Here is a 21,332-nt window from a genome sequence, read left to right on the forward strand (position 1 = left end):
AGCCTGCCCTTCTACCAACAAGGAGGTAACAAGTGCCTCCCCTGTCATCCCCCCAGATGATGACAAATGCCACCAGAATACTTTAGGCTATGATAACACATCCAGTTTGGTTAACTCTCAAACAATCAGAGGCCTAATTAACTACCGTGGCTTTGGCTCCCAGAAGGATTTTCTTCAACGGCTTTCACGGTGGTTACACTGGTGTTCACAGAACTGACGCTGGGTGTCCGAGAACTCTGCAAGACAGGGGTTTTGGCCCTTTCTTTTTTGATTTCCACTTTCCCGGTAGGCTCCTTCTGGGAACTATTAAGAAAATCAAACAGCAGCTCATCATCAGGTTCTGACTTTTTTCTTCGAACAAACTGGGATGAAGGCCTAGGAGCAGATGCGTTTTCAACAGGATGGGAGGTCTCCCCCAGAGTCCTAGATCCTACTTTTACATTTGCAGTCCCAGCTAAGATGGTGGCTTTCTGATTTCTAATGTTATCAGCTGCTGAGGAAATATAAGTAGTTTTAGATCCCGTCTGGTAAGTCAAGTCCGTGTCTTGCTGGTGAAGCTCAGAATAGTTAGTGTTTTTGCTATAAATGATGCTGCTGGTGTTCTCTTTTCTACTGAGAGCTGTTGCAGCCCCTTGATCAACTCTGTTTAAAAGATCTTCTGCCTTTCCAGCTAGATCAGCAAACCAGGACATGATGGGAGCAGAATAATCCTGCTGGTGAACCTGTAAAAAGGACGTAAAAGGGTCAGTGTGGCTGAGCAGCAGAGCTCAGTGGGTAAGACCAGCCTCTGGAGTCAAGACGGTCCTGGGATGGAAAGCCTAACCTGTTTCTTACTATGTAACTTCGAGCAAACTATTTAACCGAAACACTTCACCTAGAAAATGAGGAAGATAAGTGTACTTACACTATTGGATGGTTTTCAGATGAAACAATACACTAAAAAACATTTTTAAAATGCCGAGCACATAGCAGGCCCTCATTTCAGTAGTTGTTGTTATTATAATTACAACTACTGCTACTATCATCACTCCTATTTCAACGATGTATAAATCTTGATGTAAAAAAAGCCGATGAATGTCAAATAATATGGCAAAATTCCAGGACAACCAAATAAAAATAATTTTCTAAAGTTTGCTGTAAAGTGCTAAAACTTGAAGAAACTTCTCATTAATACAAAAGCTGCTTCCATGTTAAACGGCAACACTATCCTGGATAATTTAGGCGTGCATGCTGCTGCTGCTGCTGCTAAGTCACTTCAGTCGTGTCCGACTCTGTGTGACCCCATAGACGGAAGCCCACCAGGCTCCCCCGTCCCTGGGATTCTCCAGGCAAGAACACTGGAGTGGGTTGCCATTTCCTTCTCCAGTGTGTGAAAGTGAAAAGTGAAAGTGAAGTCGCTCAGTCGTGTCCGACCCTTAGCGACCCCACGGACTGCAGCCTACCAGGCTCCTCCATCCATGGGATTTTCTAGGCAAGAGTACTGGAGTGGCTTGCCATTGCCTTCTCCTAGGCGTGCATATACACATTTAAAACACACCTCCAATAATTTGGATTCTCTGTACCTACCATATGCACATTAGGCTAAGTTCCAAATAAAACAAGATGATTGCCTGGAGAATCCCAGGGATGGGGGAGCCTGGTGAGCTTCCGTCTATGGGGTCACACAGAGTTGGACACGACTGAAGTGACTTAGCAGCAGCAGCAGAGCCATTCATTTTGATACATATACTTGGGTACTTATCCAGTGCCACAATGAATCAAAATAATGAAATAACTACAGGAAAGTAGTATATTAAAAAGTCAACAACCATTTCTTGAATGTGCACACTGTTTCTTTCAGCTGCAGTGCTGGCATTCTTTCACAATTAACTCTTTCGTTCTTGGTCTTCACCCAAATGGCATCTGCTTCAAAACCAGCTCTTTCTTCCCATCTAAATTAGGTTCTATCATTGTCTGTACAGACACCATTCTCTTCCCTGACAGCCCTTCATGTTGTATATGTATTTTTCCCCCTATCTCTCCCTCTTGGGGAAGGAGAGGAAGAGAGTGGGTAGATAAAGGCCATGTCTTGTGCTCACCAGTGAATTCTCAGCATACCGTAGGCACCATAAATACTGCTGAATGGAATTAATTTTTGTTAGATGCCCTGCAAACATTATCTTTAGAACACATAATTTTCACAACCACATTCTGTGTTAAGTAGCAGTACCCCACCCTTTTTTTCCCCACAAAAAAAAAGGTGGGGAGAAGGTTTAGAAAGATCCCAGAGTTTAGACAGCAGCTCAGACAAAAGTTAGCCAAACCCACTTTTAACCCCTGCCTTCTCAATCTAGCCTACCAGTACTTGAATAACCTCAAGAAGAAACTCACCCCTAAACCTGTTCCTTACAAAATGGGATGTTTACATGACTATGTATTTCACAGAGTTTATGTAAATCAAATGAAAATGGAAGTGACATGCTCCCAAACATATAAAACTCCCTACAAAGTATGTATTATTCCCAAGTAAACACTGGTGGTAATTAGAGGGCAAATTATCTCTCCTAATAAGGTGATCAAAACATACTTAATATTCCATCTTGCCTCCCATCTTAAAGTTTTAAAGGACTTCCAAACAAAAGCCTGTGCCTTAGGACTGAGCACCCAATTAAATGTTAAGACGGGCCCTGGGCATTTCCTCCATGGACAAGAGAAAAACTCTAGCAGACTTCCGAGGTGGCATTCTGAAGTCATTCTGCCCAGTAAATAAACGGCCCACACCGAGGTGAAGAAACAGGGCGAGAGGGCGTGAGACCGGGACGGGTCGGCCGACGGCGGGGGCAGGGCCTGCTAGCCGGCCAGGTGTCAACACGGAGGAAGGGAGGCTGGGGGTCAGCTGGTCGGTCCCCTTGAGTCTCTTGTCGGGATCTCAGGTAGGCGAGTCCAGACCCACCCACTTCGTTGAGCCTCCGGAGGGGGAAGACGGGCCAAACCAGGCTGAGGTCGCGGAGGCAGGAAAGGGGAGGGCACCAAGCAACGTCCGCGGAGATCCAGGGGGGCTCCCCTGCCCTCTTCTTGAGCCCCTAGAAGGGCGGAGAGACCAGGGTCTCCGCCAAGGGGCTGCCGCCCCCGCCTCTAAGGCCGTTAACGCCCCGAAGGAACCCATCGGGCCGTAGGGCCCCTGCGGCCGCCTCACCTGAGGGCTCTGCAGCGGCTGCACCGCGGCCTGCTCACCCTCCCGGGCCGCCCGTCCTCAGCAGCGGGCCGGGAGAGGGCTCAGGTTGAGTAGACCCGGTGCCCGACCTGCCACGGCCCAGCTACTCTTCCGGGAGACGTGGAAGAGCACCGAGGACCCCAAAACAGAGTGCCTTCCGAGCTGCCTGAGCGGCCAGGAACCTAGAGCAGCCACCTGGAGGCGACTCAGGCGGCAGCGCCGCCGGCTGCGGGGTCCTCGCGCCTGGCCACGCCCTTTCTCCGCCTATGGCGAGAAAGGAAAGGGGCGGGGCCTGCGTGCGTGTGACGTTGCTCGCCTCCCTGGGACCGCGGCCCGCACGCGGCCGACACAACATTGGAGGCCCCGCCCACAAGGGGGCGGTCCCCTCTGCGGGCCTCTTCGATGGCAGGGGCGGTCCTCCGCTTCGAGGGAGGTAAGAGAGCTGCAACGCGTGTGTCCCTTCCGCCGTTTACTTTTACCGGTTCTTCCTCCGCCTGCCTAGATTTACGAAAGACAGTGTTGAGACCCGCGGCAGGAGGTGGGAGTAAAGAAAATAAGTTTCAGAGCTTTACCAGAGCTGTACAAGATGATGAGAAGTGACCGGAGGTGGGAGAAGCACTTTAAATGGTGTGGTCAGGGACGGTCTTTCTCTGAGGAGGAAACATTTGAGCTGAGACCCAAAAGATAGAAATGGCCAGTAAAGGCCTTTTCATACAGGTGTATTGTAGTTATCTTATGCAAGCTGTTCACGGAATATTTGAATTAAGTCTAAAATTTTAGTAATTCAGCATATAATCTAGCACTTACTTTGTACATTAAGTGAAAGTGAAGTCGCTCAGTCGCACCCGACTCTTTGCCACCCCGTGGACCCTATCGGGTTCCTCCGTCCATGGGATTTCCCAGGTAGGAATACTGGAGTGGGTTGCCATTTCCTTCTCCAGGGGATCTTCCCGACCCAGGGATCGAACCTTGCTCCCGTGTTGTAGGCAGGCGCTTTACCGTCTGAACCACCAGCGAAGTCACTTTGTACATAGGATTTGGCTAATTTGGTCCTAATTACAAGTCTGTAACATAGTCCAAAGGACTGTTTAACCTAGGGGTTAAATAACTTGTCTAAGATCATGTGCCCCGTATTAAGGAGCCCACATTACTACAAAGCCGGTGCCCTTAGACTTAATGTTTTATTGTCTCCGAATTAAATATTGGGAGTAATTATAGCTCCTTCTTTTCTTCTGGTCAATTCAGGATTAGTCCAGTCCAGTAAACAGAAAATTTTCAGCATCAGGAAATAATAATAATAGCCTGTAATAGTAATTGTGCCCTTATTAAGCTTGTTGTTCATTTGCTGAGTTGTGTCTGACTCTTTGCCACCCCATGGACTGCAGCATCCCTGGCTCCTCTGTCCCTCTTGTCTCCTGGAGTTTGCTCAAATTGATATCTGTTGAGTTGGTAATGCTGTCTACCCATCTCATCCTCTGCCGCTGCCTTCTCCATTTGTCTTCATTTTTTCCCAGCATCAGGGGCTTTTCCAGTGAGTTCACACTTTGCATCAAGCGGCCAAAGTAGTGGAGCTTCAGCATCAGTCCTTCCAATGAATATTCAGGGTTTATTTCCTTTAGGGCTGACTGGTTTGATCTCCTTGCCGTCCAAGGGACTCTCAAGAGTCTTCTCCAGCACCACAGTTTGAAAGCATCAGTTTTCATTGCTCAGTCTTCTTTATGGTCCAACTCTCACATCTGTACATGAGGACCGACAAAACCATAGTTTGACTATATGGTTGTCAGCAAAGTACTTCAGTTCAATCCCTGGTTGTCAAGATACCCTGGAGAAGGAAATGGCAACCCACTCCAGTATACTTACCTGGGAAATCCCATGGAAAGAGGAGCCTGGCAGGCTACAGTTCATGGGATCTCGAAGAGTTGGACACAACTTAGTGACTAAACAAAAACGTATTTTTACCCACTCCAGTATTCTTGCTGGGAAAGCCCTATGGACACAGTGACCTAACAGGCTACATACAGTCCACAGGGTTGCAAAGAGTTGGATGTGACTGAGCATGCCCTTGTTCAGTTGTTGTGTTCTTATAACACAGCATACTCTGTTAAGCATTGGACATACTTCACCTCATTTAATTTTCACAACTGCCATAAGAAAGGAATTGTTATTATTCTGTGGTAGGTGACTTCAGCCATGAAATGAAAAGAAGCTTGTTCCTTGGAAATAAAGCTATGACAAACTTAGACAGCATATTGAAAAGCAAAGACATTACTGACAAAGGTCCGTCTAGTCAAAGCTAACTGATGCAAAGAACTGGCTCACTGGAGAAGACCCTGATGCTGGAAAGATTGAAGGAATGAGGAGAAGGGGATGACAGAGGATGAGATGGTTAGATGGCATCACCGACTTGATGGACATGAGTTTGAGCAAGCTCCAAGAGTTGGTGATGGACAGGGAAACCTGGAGTGCTGCAGTCCATGGGGTTGCAAAGAGTCGAACACAACTGAGCAAGTGAACTGAACTCCTGTGGCATTGTTGTTCCCAGCTTTTAAGTGAGTGTTAAGGATGTAAAAAATTAAGAAACAAAAGCCTGTTAAGGATGTAAAAAGTTAAGAGAAACAGAAACCTGACCAGAGGGGGAGCTCTCCCAACCCAGGACCTAGCACAGCCCAACAACAAATAGAAAGATACCTTTTCTGTCCTGACAACAACTCAGCCAATGAAAAGGTGTTTGTTTACTATAGCCCTCCAACTTTTCTTTCCTTTTCTATAAAACTATTCTCCTTCCCTTGGGGACTTGCAAGTGGCTCACCATGGTTGTAGACCCCACATTGTAATTCTCTATAGATCCCAAATAAACCTATCTTTGCTGGAGAAATACCTGGTAGTCTAGTTTCAGGTCAACAAGGATTATACATCATCACCTGTTGCTATGTGGCTGCAGTGCATCCTGTAGGAAGAATGTCCTTTCCACCCTTACTAATGTCAGGCTTGATCATGTGACTTGCTTTGGCCAATAGAATGTGACTAGAAGTATCTTTCCCCACATCCAAGCAGTTGTGTTAGGAGCCATTATGTTATTTCTACTAGTACTCTTGATCTTTTTCTTCTCTCATGAGTATGCCCTGTCCCAGATGGAGCTGCTCCCTCAGCCTGGGTTCTGGAAGGAAAGACATGTGAAGCCCAATGAGTCACATGAGCAAAAACAGAAAACTTTGCTTTTAAAGATTGGAAATGGTTTCTTACACAGCCTTACCTAATGAAATCTGATGAATACATACCCCATTTAACAGATGATGACCCTGAGATTCAGAGAGGTATAGTAATTTTCCTGAAGTCACGCAGGGAGTTGGTAGTACATCTGGGATTCAAACCTGTATCAGTGTGACTCCAGAAACAATATTATTAATCATTGAAGGGATAAGGATGATTCGAATGAAATTCGAGTCAGATCTCCTAAATGAAAAATTGGCAGTGGGCAGGCTACCCCACTGTTTCAAGAACTCCCACCCATACTTCCTAAGAGTCAGCATATACAGACCTACCACCCAAAAGTCACTGGGACTACTTTAGCTAGAGAAACAGCACTACCAACAGAAAGAGGTTACAACTTTGCCTTGTACAAGACACATGCAAAAAACACTAACCACAGAAGAAAAGACTGAAATTTGGACTTTGTTAAAATTAATAATTTCTTTCCATCAAAAAAAAAGCAAAAGCAACAACAACGAAAATCAAGAAAACATTAAGAGAATGAAAGGCAAATCAAAGATTGGTAGAACATGTTTACAGCACATATATCTGACAAAGGATCTGTATTCAGAATATATAAAGCTCTCTGAGAAATCAATAAGAAAGACCAATCAACCCAACCAAAATGGACCAGTATCTTAAATAAATATTTCATAAGAGAAAATATCCAGTTGGTCAAAGCACAGGAAAAAGTGGTCAACACTATTTATGAGTTATCAGAGAAATGCAAAATTAAAATCAGAAAGAAATACTGTTTTTTTTTAGTTGAGTACAGACTTTACAGACATATGTATTAAATAACTAAGTTTCAAACACAGAGGTACATAAAAAAATAGCTGATAAACTTTTCTTATATTTTTTCACCAAAATGGAATCCTCATAATCATCGAAAATATCCACCATCTTTCCACTAGATTTAAAAATAATAATACATTTGACATCAAAATATTATGAAAGATGTATAATGTCTTAATAACAAAAAGGTTTAGCACTATCCCTTTAAAACTCCAAATTCTGTCTGCGTGTTTGAATGTAATCAATAAGGTTTTTGGAGATGTAAATTAAATAAACATGCAGGTGTTTGTTTGCCTAGATTCTTTATATTCCTTTTTCCCTGGATGGGAACAGAAGTAAATGATATTAGAGCCATGCAATAAAGAAATACTTTCACACATCCACCATAAGTGCTAAAATGGAAAAAGATGGAAATTACCAAGTACTGGTGAGTTTATGGAGCTGCTAGAACACTCATGCATTTTCAGCAGAACTCTAAGTGGTAGAACCACGTTGGAAAACTTGGGCTGTATCCAAGGAACCTAAATATAGGCCTTCTCTTTGACCAGGCATAGGGCCACCGTATGAGTCAGAAGTTCCATTCAAGACAAATGGGGGCAAGTTCCATCAAAAGACATGTACAATGAAAAACAAGAAAGGGTCGGACACGACTGAGCAAGTTCACTTTCAATTTTCACTTTCACACATTGGAGAAGGAAATGGCAACCCACTCCAGTGTTCTTGCCTGGAGAATCCCAGGGATGGGGGAGCCTGGTGGGCTTCCGTCTATGGGGTCGCACAGAGTCGGACACGACAAGTGATTTAGCAGCAGCAGCAGCAGCATACACACCACAACATGGATGAATCAGACATACTTGAGTTAAACAGTGTTGAGTTAAAAGAAGGCAGTCACAAAAGACCACATACCATATAATTTTATTAATATGAAGGTCAAGAACAGATGAAGTTAATCCATGATTGTAGAAGTTATAATAGTAGTTACCTTTGGGGGGTCAGACATTGACTAGGAGGGGTCAAGATGGAGGCTTCTAGGATGCTGAAAATGTACATTGTATGTAAGAATTTATTAAGCTCTGTACTTAACAGCTGTTAACTTTATTGCATGTGCGTTATCCTTCAATTAAAACAATTTTAAAAGTACACATACTCTTTGAGAAAGTGATTTCTCAATATCAACTTTTAGGAAATTATTCTACTTAATAATTTTACATGTGTGAGTATATACACATATGCAAAATTATTAACTATAGCATTGCTTATAATAGCCAGTATTGGAAACAAGTTAAATGTACATTGATTTAAAATCTTGGGGGGACTTCCCTAGTGGTCCAGTGGCCAAGAGTCTGCACTCCCAATGCAGGGGGCCCAGGTTTGATCTCTGCTCAAGGAATTCGATTCCACATGCTGCAACTAAGATCCTGTACGCCGCAAGTAAGGCCTGGCGCAGGCAAATAAAAAAAATTTATTTGAAAAAGAAAAAACTTGGTATATTTGTGTGCTGGAATACTATGCGGGTGTTTTTTTAAGAAAAGAAAAACGAAAGTTCTTATGTAACGCTTGCCCCGACCAGTAATGCTGAAGAAGATGAAGTTGAACGGTTCTATGAAGACCTACAAGACCTTCTAGAACTAACACCCAAAAAAGATGTCCTTTTCATCATAGGGGAGTGGAATGCAAAAGTAGGAAGTCAAGAAACACTTAGAGTAACAGGCAGATTTGGCCTTGGAGTACAGAATGAAGCAGGGAAAAGGCTAACAGACATTTGCCAAGAGAACACACTGGTCATAGCAAACACACTCTTCCAACAACATAAGAGAAGACTCTACACATGGACATCACCAGGTGGTCAATACCGAAATCAGATTCTTTGCAGCCAAAGATGGAGAAGCTCTATACAGTCAGCAAAAACAAGACCGGCAGCTGACTGTGGCCCAGACCATGAACTCCTTATTGCCAAATTCAGACTTATATTGAAGAAAGTAGGGAAAACTGCTAGACCATTCAAGTATGACCTAAATCAAATCCCTTACCATTATACAGTGGAAGTGACAAATAGATTCAAGGGATTAGATCTGATAGACAGAGTGCTTGAAAAACTATGGACAGAGGTTCGTGACACTGTACAGGAGACAGGAATCAAGACCATTCCCAAGAAAAATTCAAAAGCAAAATGACTGTCTGGGGAGGTCTTACAAATAGCTGTGAAAAGAAGAGAAGCAAAAAACAAAGGAGAAAAGGAAAGATATACCCATTTGAATGCAGAGTTCCAAAGACTAGCAAAGAGAGATAAAGCCTTCCTCAGTGATCAGTGCAAAGAAATAGTGGAAAACAATAGAATGGGAAAGACTAGAGATCTCTTCAAGAAAATTAGAGATACCAAGGGAATGTTTCATGCAAAGATGGGCTCGATAAAGGACAGAAATGGTATGGACCTAACAGAAGATATTAAGAGGTGGCAAGAATACACAGAGGAACTATACAAAAAAGATCTTCACGACCCAGATAATCATGATGGTGTGATCACTCACCTAGAGCCAGACATCCTGGAATGTGAAGTCAAGTGGGCCTTAGAAGCATCACTACAAACAAAGCTAGTGGAGGTGATGGAATTCCAGTTGAGCTATTTCAAATCCTAAAAGATGATGCTGTGAAAGTGCTGCACTCAGTATGCCAGCAAATTTGGAAGACTCATCTGTGGCCACAGGACTGGAAAAGGTCAGTCTTCATTCCAATCCCAAAGAGAGGCAATGCCAAAGAATGCTCAAACTACCGCACACTTGCACTTACCTCACATGCTAGTAAAGTCATGCTCAAAATTCTCCAAGCCAGGCTTCAGCAATATGTGAACCATGAACTCCCAGATGTTCAAGCAGGTTTTAGAAAAGGCAGAGGCACCAGAGATCAAATTGCCAACATCCGCTGAATCATGGAGAAAGCAAGAGAGTTCCAGAAAAACATCTATTTCTGCTTTATTGACTATGCCAAAGTCTTTGACTGTGTGGATCACAATAAACTGTGGAAAATTCTGAAAGAGATGGGAATACCAGACCACCTGACCTGCCTCTTGAGAAACCTGTATGCAGGTCAGGAAGCAACAGTCAGAACTGTACATGGAACAACAGACTGGTTCCAAATAGGTAAAGGAGTATGTCAAGGTTGTATATTGTCACCCTGATTATTTAACTTATATGCAGAAACATCATGCATGAGAAACATTCATGAGAAACACTGGGCTGGACAAAGCACAAGCTGGAATCAAGATTGCCTGGAGAAATATCAGTAACCTCAGATATACAGAAGACACCACCCTTATGGCAGAAAACAAAGAACTAAACAGCCTCTTAATGAAAGTGAAAGTGGAGAGTGAAAAATTTGGCTTAAAACTCAACATTCAGAAAACTAAGATCATGGCATCTGGTCCCATCACTTCATGGGAAATAGATGGGGAAACGGTGGAAACAGTGACAGACTTTATTTATTTGGGCTCCAAAATCACTGCAGATGGTTACTGCAGCCATGAAATGAAAAGACACTTGCTCCTTGGAAGGAAAGTTGTGACCAACCTAGGCAGCATATTAAAAAGCAGAGACATTGCCAACAGAGGTCTGTCTAGTCAAAGCTATGATTTTTCCACTAGTCATGTATGGATGTGAGAGTTGGACTATAAAGAAAGCTGAGCACCTTTGGACTGCAAGGAGATCCAACAAGTCCATCCTAAAGGAAATCAGTCCTGAATATTCATTGGAAGGACTAATGCTGAAGCTGAAACTCCAATACTTTGGCCACCTGATGCAAAGAACTGACTCATTTGAAAAGACCCTGATGCTGGGAAAGATTGAAGGCGGGACGAGAAGGGGTCCACAAAGGATGAGATACTTGGATGGCATCACCGACTCAATGGATATGAGTTTGAGTAAATTCTTTGAGTTGGTGATGGACAAGGAGGCCTGGTGTGCTGTAGTCCATGGGGTTGCAAAGAGTCAGACACGACTGAGAGACTGAACTGAACTGAAGGATATAGAGAGAGCTCCAGGATCTTAACAACACATGATGTTTAAAAAACGCAGAAGTTAAAAAAATGGTGTTTGTATGCTATCATTTGTGTAGAAATACCTTTTATGAATAAAATCTGTTTCTTTGCCTCCTTGGAAAACTTGGCTGGGCAACACACGGAAGAGGGTGGTTTTTTCCTTCAGTGAATCCTCTTTTGTATGTACCCTTTGAACGCTGTACCATAAGAATCTATTTTTTTTTAATATTAAACAATTCTTAACTTTGAACATCCTTGGAGGCCTAATGCACTGCCCATGTCTTCATAGCCCTGCCCCTCAGTACCACCTGACACCCTTTGTTTATGTGTCCTGCCCAGCCCTGCAGGCTTTCTCCAGGGATTTTGTGACCCTCATTAGAAGGTTCCTATATTCCTTCAACTCCAGGCTTTTATGATTGTACTCCTTGTTAAGCAACTCTGAAGGATGAAATTGTGAACCTCTTTGTGCATTTCTGTCTTCCAGCAGCAGGAGGCACTTAATACTTAAAAATATGTACATGCATATTATATTTGGATTAACAGGTCAAAGGAGGATTGCTGGACTCTTTTGTTTATAGAACACAGAATGTAATATTTCCATGAATCTGCCCTAGATGACACCCAGGAATTTCATATTCCTGTACCTGTTTGGAAGTTCCTCCAGCTTGACAGGCCATTTCTGGTGATTTCCATGTCATCTGGAATGCTAAGATGCTGCTGGAGATGAGTCCTTCTGCCATGGCACTCCTGATGAAACCTCCTAGGCCCCCATTTACCCCGCACTCTCAGCGTGTCATGAGCACTTTCTGCTCAGATGCCTCCCACCCCCATTTGACCCCCTGTGGGCAGCAGGGCTGGGTGGAGAAGAGGCTTTGAATTTTCCTGGAAATAACACATGCCTGAGAGTCAACAAACAGCACGCTGTGCCTTGTTTTGGTGTCATAACAACTCCCTTTCTCTCGCAGGGCCTCAGTTTCCTCATCTGTAAAATGGGTGGTTAGTGGTTTTGAAGGTGTATGTGAGTGATTTTTATACCATGGTGTTCTTTCTTTAAAGGGAATCTTATGTCTATGCCTCATACGTAAAGTGCACACAAGTGAACCGCTCCTCATTAAAGAGTGTAGATGAAGAGGGTGAAGATGGGGAAGAGGGCACGCAGATCCCCTTCCAGTGTTTCCCCGTGCCCCGCCAAGAAGCTCCTGATGTAGCTCCTAGGGAGTTCAAAATGTCTCTGCACCTGTACTGGGTGTTTTTTGTTTGGGTTTTTTTTTTTTTTTTTTGGCCATGCCATAGGCTTGTGGGATCTTAGTTCCCTGACCAGGGACTGAACCCGATCTGGCAGTGAGAGTGTCAAGTCTCAACCACTGGACCACCAAGGGGTTCCCTGGGTGTTCTTTAAGAGCCTAACTTTGAGGTTCTGGGGTTCTGTGGAAGACCAGTCCAGCTTGGGTGCAGGGAAGGGACCTACATCTTATCTTCTTTGTGCCATGAACCCTTTTGCAGAATTGTGTGGCTATCTTTTTTTTTAAATAATTTTTTCTATTTTAAAATTGCTATTATTTATAATTGAGGGCAGGAGGAGAAGAGGGCAACAGAGGATGAGATGGTTGAATAGCCTCACCGACTCAGTGGACATGAGTTTGAGGAAACTCCGGGACATGGTGAAGGATGGGGAAGCCGGGTGTGCTGCAGTCCATGGGGTCGCAAAGAGTCGTACACGACTGAGTGACTGGGCAACAATGGCTGTGCTAAGTGTTTGTTGCTGCAACAAGAGGGCTTTCTCTAGTGGCGAGTGGGGAATGCTCTCCAGTTGCAGTGTGCAGGCTTCTCCTTGTGGTGGCGCCTCCTGTTGAGGAGCACAGAATCTGGGGTGTGTGCGACTCAGTAGTTGTGGCACACGGATTTAGATGCCCCGCGGCGTGTGGAATCTTCCCAGGCCAGGGATTGAACCTATGTCCCTTGCTTTGGCAGGAGGGTTTTCAACCACTGGACCACCAGGGAAGTCTCCGTTGTTTTATTTTTAACAAGTTCATCATTTAAGAAGTCTGAATTCATTTTCATCACATGATATTATAGACAGTCATCTGCTGAAACAATTCTTTTTAACAGATCACAGTTTTAAAAAGTCATAGATATTGTAAGTTCTGTATAAACTGGTGGATAGTAAGTTGGTTCCTTTGTTTTGATTTATAAGCCTCAACTTTACTAGAGAATAAAGAAAGTCAAGCAAAGAAAGCATAATTGGTCACTTGTTTCAGTTCAGTTCAGTTCAGTCGCTCAGTCGTGTCCGACTCTCCGCGACCCCATGAATCACAGCACGCCAGGCCTCCCTGTCCATCACCAACTCCCGGAGTTCACTCAAACTCATGTCCACAGAGTCAGTGATGCCATCCAGCCATCTCATTCTCTGTCGTCCCCTTCTCCTCCCGCCCCCAACCTTCCCCAGCATCAGAGTCTTTTCACTTGTTTAGAACAGCATTATTTCTGTAATTCAAAGCTTTCTAAATGGACGGGTTCAGACCTGGTACAGGATTACTTAATGAATAGGCTACAGTGAAATTGTACAAAAGGTTATTAATTTTAATCATTAATAGCTTAAGGAGCACTGTGTTACTAATTGCTATTCAAATTCGAAAACCTGTTTTTTAATCCTCAGGAAGTAGCCTGTGTACACAATTACGTCACCTTAGAGGAGCGTCAATATGTAGACACTCAATGTTCAACAAAAACTTTGGCTTTAGGGAAGACAAACATTTAAAATAATGACTTTAATCATCATTTTAAGTATATGATGGGGCTTCCCTGGTAGCTCAGTGGTAAAGAATCTGCCTGCAGGATTTGCATGCAGGACACACGAGTTTGATTCCTGGGTTGGGAAGATTCCCTGGAGAAGGAAATGGCAACCCACTTCAGTATTCTTGCCTGGAAAATCCCATGGACAGAGGAACCTGGTGGGCTACAGTTCATGGGGTCACAAAAGAGCTGGACATGACTTAGCAACTTATTAACAGCAACAAAGGGAAAGTATGCTTTAATTAAATACATATCATAGCAGTGATGCTGGCAAGGTTGAAAGTTATTCCCAACTTGGAGAGCTATAAAAATGTGTGTACATGATAAGACAGTAAGATAAAAAGCAATGCTTTTGAAACAAAGTTTTAAAAATATTTTGTTCACGGTGGTTTGTATCAACAGTATGCATTTTATGATGATAACTTGTACAGATTGAGCACCCTAGGGCTCTCTTTATATCCTAAAGAAAACGAACATTCACATTATTCATGGGTTGTAGTGAATTTAAAACAGATCACTTGTACACTTACCTCCTAGATAGGATAAACTGTCCCAAGACTTTCAGCTTTAATACCATCTTAAAGTTGTTTGCAAAAGGAACAGAGAATTAAAAAACAAAACAAAACATATTTTTCCTGGATGTGGAGAGTTTTCTATTTGCTGTTACAACAAGCAAATATCATTCATTAAGTCAAAAATGGAAAGAGCAAGCTCACCAATGCAATTTGAGCAAGCTGAACAATCCACATAATTTAAAAAATGAAGTTCATATACTCTATATCACAAGTCCCAATTAAGCAGTGTCAAAATGACACCTATTTCTTTGCTTGCCTTGTGATCACACCCCTTGGAGATGTTAATGGATCTCTTGGCATTCGGCTTCTTTTTCTCTGCAAGTTTTGAAATCTGAAAAAGACTTTGTCCACACTTAGAGTGGTATCTCCATTGTTAAACTCTCCACAATAATTGGGTGCAGACAACAGAGTGATCAAATGCTTCTTGGCAAAAAATTCATACCCATCTTCTACCACCTTGTAGGCTGTACATGTAAGATCCAAATCATACTTTTGGAGAAATTTGACAACCACTTCTGCAGCAAGTGTGAAGGACACTCCTCTGTCATTTTTATCCTAAGACAACTTTACCCAGGTCACACCGCAAAAGGTCACAAAGAAGATCTTGATCTGGTACATCAGAGGGTCACATAGTTTTCCAAATCTGCACCATAGATTGAAGATCTGGTGACAAATCTCCAGGACAGCAGAGTATTTTCTTGACCACGAAGGCTGCTACTGGTAAACTGTTAAAGCAGTCAGAGAAACAGGTTTTCCATAGTGTAACATTGTATCTTCTACATTCATCACAAAATCCATACATTCTATTGATACTGGCACATTTGTGGTTTCTTCTGAGAAAAAAAAGTCTCTGGATAATGGATTTTTTTCTTTAGCCAATAAAAAGCAGATAGTCTCCAAAGTCTGTGTCCCCACTATGGTTTGCTTTCTAGTGGGAAACCACCATGCTCCAAAAGTTGAGGCAAATCCAAGTATTGCCTGTGGGTATCATCACTATTTTGAGCAATGCTTCAAGTTCTAGTAGGATGGGCTGACTGAGAAATATTTGGCGGAACTTTAAGCACAGTTCTCTCTTTTTGTTCTCCTTGTAGCCAGATATCCTTGAGCGGCTTAGACCCTTTCATTTGCAGCATCATTGGTTGAGGCTGTTGATGTTGAGTTTATCTGTATCTGCCATCACCTTCTCACAGTTGACCTTCCTGCAGGCATGGGCTCACACCTGGGGCTTTAATACCTCCTTTCCCAAGGCCAGGAGCACAGAGGTGGCCGTGGTGGTGGTGGTGGAGGTGACAACAGAAGCCATAGTGTGTCCCCTCCAGTGGCCTCATTCCCCGCATCCTCTTTCTCTCCCCATTGAAATCCTGAGGCAGAATTGTGTTTTTCGATGCATAAAATAATATGCATAGGATGATAAACTAGATTGGAAATAATTGAAATACAGTTATCAAAATATTTTTAGATTATGTGATTCAATAAGCTATATACTTTTAAAATCAACACATCAAATAACAGTATGTAAAATGAAACCCAGCCTCCCTACTCTGGCCCACAAGGTGTTGCTGAAAATGTCGGCTCTCTTTGCTCCCATGCCAAATAGAAATACGAAGACAGAGGTTTGGAGGAAAGAGAAGGCGTACCTTTATTTCTTTGCCAGGCAAAGAGGCAACCCAGCGGGCTAGTGGTTCCAGAACTGTGCCTGCCCTGGAGGAGTTAGCGAGAAATTTTATAGTCAGGGCTTGCAGTCTGGAGAAGGAAATAAGGCTCAAGGCAGTGACAGGCTTGCGTTCTTATTTTTGCAAAATTTCAAAACAGCCACAGCTGGCGTCAGGCATAACTGGGGTTGGTCTTCTCTGCAGTGATCTGTCCGTGCTGCAATGCTCTGTTTGTGACATTCCTTCTGAAATGAAGAATGTTTCAAGGTAGTGTTACAAAGGAGGGTGTGGGGGAAAAGAATGCCAAGTGCAGGACAGAATTCATATAGACTCAGAGAGTGATTAGCTTGGTGAAGGAAGAGTCTAGCTACGTGTGTTTGTTGGTAGTAACAGCTGAAGAGTAACCAAGGTTGCTGAACTCTTTCGGTCCTGTTTAAGCAGTTTCTCCAGCCTGTTCATTGTTCTCTTATTTCCCTTATTTATGAGAAAAGTCTCATTTCTATTTCTGCTGCAGCAAAGATCTTGCAGGATCTGGCCCAAGCTGCCCTCGCCAGCTCCATCTGGAACTGCTCTTCCTTAGACTCACAGCGTCTGGCCATCCCACCCTCAAGAACACTGGCCTTGCTGTTCCCACTGCCTGGAAATTTCCTCTCCACATGTCCCTTGTTCTCCCACTACCCACAATTCCCACTTCATATCACTGGTTCCCTCCCATCCTTCAGGTCTTGGTATAAAATTCTCCCCTTCTGGAGGCTTCCCTGGCCACTCGGAGTCAGCTAGCTGCTGTTCTCCACATGGTACCTCATTCTTTCCCTTTATAATATTTATGCTAATTTCATTTTGTATAATTTGTACAATTATAATTATGCGAATTTATAATAATTTGTATGGTGTGTATACATGTCCAGTTGTTTCTTTACTTAGTGTCATCTCCCCTCCATGAAGGCATAGACCGCATCTGTCTTTCTCTGTGTACCTAACATCTGGGACAGGGCTTTCTACTTGGTAGATGCTTCTCTCTGCTCTGCGTGTGCATGCTCAGTTGTGTCCGATTCTTTGCGACCCCATGGACTGTAGCCCGCCAGGCTCCTCTGTCCATGGGATTTCCTAGGCAAGAATACCAGAGTGGGCTGCCATTTCCTTCTCCAGGGAATCCTCCTGACCCATGGATCGAACCCGTGTCTCTTGCGTCTCAAGCAGGAAGAGCATTGGCAGGCGGATTCTCTACCACTGCACCACCCAGGAAGTTCTTGGTAGGTGCTTGCATACTTGTTAAATGAATGAATGCAATGGTCCCACCCGGTGGATTAGAGGAGCTGGTTCCATGAGACAGGCAGGTATCTCAGAAAGAATCGATTGGATATGTAAGCATCCAATATAATACCTGGCACATAACAAGGGCTTAATAAATGGTAAGCATGATTTTTATGTCTTTCTGAGTTTTCCCCTGCGTGACCTTCTACTTATTCTTCTCCATCCACAGTCCACATCTAAAGTCCTAGTTCCATCCAGAATGAAGATGTGGGCCTTGCCATGGTCTCCCTGTATCCCTCCATGCCAGCTTGCCTAAACCACAAGGCCTATCTACCTCCTTCCCCCCCAAACTCGTCTCAAGTAGATACCCTACTTGCTTTTCAAAGACCCCAAGGGCATGGAGGTGGTACCTTCTGCTGCAATGCTGGAGGCATTCCTGACATGCAAGCATAAAAAAGCCTGGTGGAGTTCCCCAGGTCTGAGAGGAGGGGTCTTCAGCACTCCGCGGGGGAGACATCACCTTTGCAATTGAGTGCGAATTTGGTGGAGTGACCAAGAGGCAGGACCAGCGCAGCCCCCTTGCCTCAGGAGGCTGAGAAGGAGGTGACGGTCTCAGGGTGGAGGGATAGTGAGTGGGGCTCCCTGGTCACAGGGGCAGAGGAAGAGAGAAGGATGCCCAAGCCTAGGGACGGTGCCCGGGAAGGGGGCATGGCCGGTCCTTGATATCATTCCCTTATAAACTGACTGTTAATCACGATTTGGGGATTTGCCATCTGAACGCAAGTGGGGTAGCCAAATACATGCGTGCTTGTTCAACTCATGTCCCTCTCAGCTGGCTTATTCTCCCATAATTAGGGAACGCAGCAGCCTAGCAGGGGCTCAGTGCCCAGCTTCACTCACCCGATGTTATTTCTCCAATAGATACCGTCTGCTGGATCCAGACAGGTGTCCCCACCATTCTGAAGACAAGCCTTGTGAACTCCCCAGCTTCTGGTCTTCTTTCAGTCTGCCCACTGTCTTCCATTCAGCCACCCATTCCATCTTTGCTGAGGTGTCTGGTCTCTGCCAGGCACAGCGAGGTATTAAGGAGACATGACATCTGCTCTCAGGGAGCTCAAAGTCTGTGTGAACAGATAAGGTAACGGACCGTTATAGACAGGGAGACCTGAGGCATGAATGAATTGGTGAGTTAGTGAGTAAGTGTGTGTGAACACACCTCAGTCTACTCAGTCCTGTGGGCCCCGCTGCAGTGTGTTGTTAGGAGAACCACGACTGAAACCACACGCCCTGGCCAGGCATGGTAGGAACCACTTGCATGAGTTATCTTACAACAGGAGGTCCTGGGTAAGGAATGTGGGTCTAACAACCAGAAGAATTTGGGAAGAGTCCCTAAGGAGAAGGGAGACACAGACACCAGTTGATATGTCATACCAACCTCCCAGAATCCTCCTTGCTGGAATCCATTTTGGCTGAGAGATGCTTGTGCCACCAGGAAGGACCCTAAAGTCAGAATGATTGGCCAGAGACAACCTGGAAACGAATCCCATCACTGAAAAACCCGCAAGACTGCAAGCCACATGGCAGAGCAGTTCTCCTGGCTTCCCTTACCCTGCTGTTTTCCACCCCAGGCGCCCCTTCCCAGTAAAGTCTCTTGTCAGCACACGCGTCTCCATGGACAATTCATTCCTGAGTGTTAGACAAGAGTCCACTCTTGGGCCCTAGGAAAGGTCTCCCTTCCTGCAACAGTGTGACCATCCATGGACAATTCATTCCTGAGTGTTAGACAAGAGTCCACTCTTGGGCCCTGGGAAATAGGTCTCCCTTCCTGCAACAGTGTGACCATCCATGGACAATTCATTCCTGAGTGTTAGACAAGAGTCCACTCTTGGGCCCTAGGAAAGGTTTTCCCCTTCCTTGGCAACAGGTTTTAACCCCCCGGGGGGTTTTTAAATGTCCATCTTTTTAAAAGTGGGTAGGAGCACACATAGGTCTGGGACTGAATTCACAAGATCGTGCCACTCTCTTACAAGAATACACGTGGGATTTCTAAGGCAGAGACTTAGAAGTGGAATTCTTAAAAGTTTCTCCTTTCTATAAAAAAAAATTTTTCCTTTTCCTTTTTCTTGAAACTGACTTTTGGAAAATTCATTCACTGAATGATTCAACAAATATTTATTGAGCATTAAGGGAGATCAACCCTGAATTTTACTCGAAGGTCTGTTGCTAAAGCTGAAGCTCCAGTATTTTGGTCATCTGATGCACACAGACAACTCATTGGAAAAGTCTCTAAGATGGGAAAGATCGAGGGCAGAAGGAGAAGAGGGCGTCAGAGGATGAGATGGCTGGATGGCATCACCGATGTAATGAACATGAACTTGGGCAAACTCCAGGAGATGGTGAGGGACAGGGGGGGCCTAGCATGCTGCAGTCTGTAGGTCGCAAAGAGACACGACTGAAGCGACTAAAAAATTCTCACATGAGCTTAGTAAAAAGGCTGGTTGCTGGGAATAGGAACCAAAGGAACCAAGGTTATATTCTAAAAGAGAGAAGACAGAAAAGTCAAATTCTGGCATCTGAGACAGTGGTAAGTTCTATGGAGGAATACAGAGCAGGGAAGGAGGGGGTGGTGTTTGGAACGGAAGTTGCAATTTTGAACAGGATGGTCAGAGGGAAAGGGTGAATGAGGCGACAGCTCTGTAAAGACCTGAAGGAGGTAAAGAAGTGAGCCCAGAGGACATGGGGTGGGAAAAAGAAGAGTGTTGCAGCCAGAAGGGAGAGTGAGTGTCGAGACATGGGTCGGGGGCAGGGGCGCCAGGACTGCAGGAGCATGAGGGGCAGAAGGACTGGCGGCGAGGGTGGGAGGAGGCAGGGCTCACAACACAGGGGCCTTCTAGGCCGTGTGAGAACTCTGCATGTTATCGTAAAAGCATTAGGAAGCCCTTAGAGAATCTTGAGCAGAGAAATGCTTTAACTTGTTTAGCAATTCAGTGTGCATTTTATGTGTCCACATGACTGGGTCAGGGCACGCCCAGATACCTGGCTCAACACTTTTGTCTGAATGTGTCTGGGAGGGTGTTTCCAGATGCAATTAGCATCTGAAAAGTTAACTGACTTCCCTGGGTCTCAACTTGAAGACAACTCATCACGGCACTTCAAGCCTTCATAACTGCATGAATTAATCCCATATCTTTATCATACATACATACATACTGTTTCTCTGGAGAACCCTGACCAATCCAACCAGGGTCCCTCTGGATGATGTGTTGAGAATGGATTGACATTGACCAAGGACAGGAGCAGGACAACAGTTTCTGGGTAACTGCAATAACCCTGTTGAGAAAGGAGAGCGCCCACCCCAGAATGATAGCTGTGGGGGTGACGAGAAGTGGTCAGATTCTAGAGCTATTCTGAAGAGAATCAGTAGGATTTTGCTGACAGATCATGTCGGGAATAAAAGAAAGAGAAGGGACTTCTCTTTCTGGGGGTCCAGTGGTTAACAATCCACATGCTAATGCAGGGGACACAGGTTCGATCCCTGGTCTGGGAAGATCCCACACGACACGGAGCAACTAAGCCCATGTGCCTAGAGCCAGTGATCAGCAACAAGAGAAGCCACTGCAGTGAGAGGCCCGTGCACCAAACGAAGAGTAGCCCCTGCTCACTGCAACTAGAGAAAGCCCAAGCGCAGCATCAAAGACCCAGCACAGCCTAAATAAATAAATAATATAAATTTTTTAAGGACAGAAAGAGAAGTGTCAAGGATGAAGGCTGTAAGGTTTTCTGCTGGAGGA

At 44.4% G+C, this 21,332-nt stretch overlaps 1 protein-coding gene, 1 long non-coding RNA gene and 1 pseudogene across 4 annotated transcripts in view; 1 reads left to right on the forward strand and 2 right to left on the reverse strand.

Annotated features, from left to right (window-relative positions):
• GOLGA5 (golgin A5) overlaps positions 1–3,378 on the reverse strand; it is a 29,015-nt gene extending 25,637 nt beyond the window's left edge. Inside the window, exons 1-2 of one of the 2 annotated variants that reach the window (XM_055418409.2) lie at positions 3,176–3,378; positions 146–722 (exon numbers count right to left, since the gene is read on the reverse strand). In XM_055418409.2, the coding sequence (XP_055274384.2) occupies positions 146–692 (547 nt within the window). In that variant the 5' untranslated portion in view covers positions 693–722; positions 3,176–3,378. The remainder of the gene's footprint in view (positions 1–145; positions 723–3,175) is intronic. The other variant, XM_055418408.2, reaches the window with a different exon arrangement.
• A 131-nt stretch (positions 3,379–3,509) lies between these two features.
• On the forward strand, positions 3,510–18,599 carry LOC129550602 (uncharacterized). Its single transcript, XR_008684854.2, has 3 exons — positions 3,510–3,626; positions 17,437–17,540; positions 18,463–18,599. It is a non-coding gene; the product is annotated as an uncharacterized LOC129550602 (long non-coding RNA).
• On the reverse strand, positions 14,140–18,579 carry LOC129550598 (serine/threonine-protein phosphatase PP1-gamma catalytic subunit B pseudogene; annotated as a pseudogene). The gene is made up of 3 exons (XR_016035611.1): positions 18,442–18,579; positions 16,273–16,532; positions 14,140–16,050 (listed from the first exon to the last, which is right to left on the reverse strand). The product of XR_016035611.1 is annotated as a serine/threonine-protein phosphatase PP1-gamma catalytic subunit B pseudogene (transcript).
• Positions 18,600–21,332: the final 2,733 nt, after the last annotated feature.

This window comes from Moschus berezovskii, chromosome 21 (assembly GCF_049115385.1).
Source record: "Moschus berezovskii isolate FMDL1 chromosome 21, NW_MosBer_1.0, whole genome shotgun sequence".
NCBI lineage: Eukaryota > Metazoa > Chordata > Mammalia > Artiodactyla > Moschidae > Moschus > Moschus berezovskii.